The sequence below is a fragment of the Gavialis gangeticus genome, unplaced genomic scaffold (assembly GCF_001723915.1).
Source record: "Gavialis gangeticus isolate Ggan-Ray unplaced genomic scaffold, GavGan_comp1, whole genome shotgun sequence".
Lineage (NCBI taxonomy): Eukaryota > Metazoa > Chordata > Crocodylia > Gavialidae > Gavialis > Gavialis gangeticus.
In genome coordinates, this window is record NW_017728993.1 from 24,484,695 (window position 1) to 24,485,981 (window position 1,287).

The 1,287-nt window shown below is 56.5% G+C and overlaps 1 protein-coding gene across 1 annotated transcript in view; it reads left to right on the forward strand.

The window, feature by feature from the left end:
• POMGNT1 (protein O-linked mannose N-acetylglucosaminyltransferase 1 (beta 1,2-)) overlaps positions 1 to 1,287 on the forward strand; it is a 21,684-nt gene that overhangs the window by 9,264 nt on the left and 11,133 nt on the right. Inside the window, exon 5 of the mRNA XM_019501377.1 lies at positions 1 to 96. This exon is cut by the window's left edge and continues 10 nt beyond it. Coding sequence (XP_019356922.1) covers positions 1 to 96 — 96 coding nt within the window. The remainder of the gene's footprint in view (positions 97 to 1,287) is intronic.

The window sequence follows — 1,287 nt, forward strand, 5'->3', positions numbered from 1 at the left end:
AGGGTCTTCGACACCTACTCACCGCACGAGGATGAAGCCATGGTCCTCTTCCTCAACATGGTGGCCCGGGGCCGTGTCCTGATCTTCACCATTAAGGTAAGGGACGCTGCCTCATCTCCTGCCCTGACGCGTTCCCGAAGCAGCCGCCCCTTCCTTTCCACCCGCCTTGTCGGAGCTGTTTGTATTTCCGCCATGCTGGGGGCTGCATGCTCAGACCCGGATCCCGGCATGCTAGGCGCTGTACAGATATGTTAAGATAAATGACCAATGCATGAGTTCAGCGAACCAAGGTTTATTGCATAATATATGGACAACTGAGGCAAATTTAGCCACTTATATAAAAATCACTCTTTCTCATTCACGCTAAGTCACCTATCCGCGACGCTGCGGTGCTTCTTCAAGGCGACGGTCAGTCCAGAGGGGCACCGGCTCCAATTCGCTCGATGTGCGGGTAGTTGCTGGTTAAGGCATCCACCCGGGCTCGGTCTTCGCCCCCCTTTTATCTTCCACGAGGCAGACTTTGACCGATGCCCAGAGACTTCTTTACCAATCGCCACTCAGTTGTTCACACGCACCCTCATTGCTTCTTTTTTTATCAAATGGAAATGCATTCAAAATATCAGCTTAGCATAAGCGTAACATAGCATGGATAGAGCATATTTTAAAACATAGTCTAACACAGACCCGAGCGATGATGGGGGTCTTCAGCCAGATACGAGACAACAGGTGGGAGCACGAGGAGGCGATATCGGGGTGCTCAAAGGGCCTTTGGGCAGGCTAGCTGTCCAGCTGGCAGAGGAGATGCGTGCCAGGCGTCGCGGCTCCAAAGCTGTCCTGCAAAGGCGCATCTTTCAACATGCGTTATTCGTCGAGCCCTCCAGCCGCGGGCTGACACAGGGATGCGCACAACCAGACACTTTTCTGTGCCCTCTCCGTGCATTGCCATTTCAACCCACTCTCCGCGTGCCTTCATCGTCTGTCAGCCTCCAAGATAAAGCAGGGAGGCCGTGGAGTAGAGGCCTAGGGAAGCTGTGGACCCTCCACCGCTGGAGGGGCTCAAGGGGAGGATGGACAGCCACTGATTGGGGATGACCTGGGCTCTGCTGTGGGGGTTTCCCAGGCTTCTGGGCTGTGCTGGTTGCTCCCTCCCCTCCTCACTGCTCCATGTGTCGGGGGGGGGTTTAAGCCTCCCCCAGAGGCGCTGGTGCTGCTGCAGCCCGGGCTGGGGATGGGGACCGGGCTGTGCCAGTGCTCCTGCTGGGACCAGCCCTACAGGGTCATGCCCCT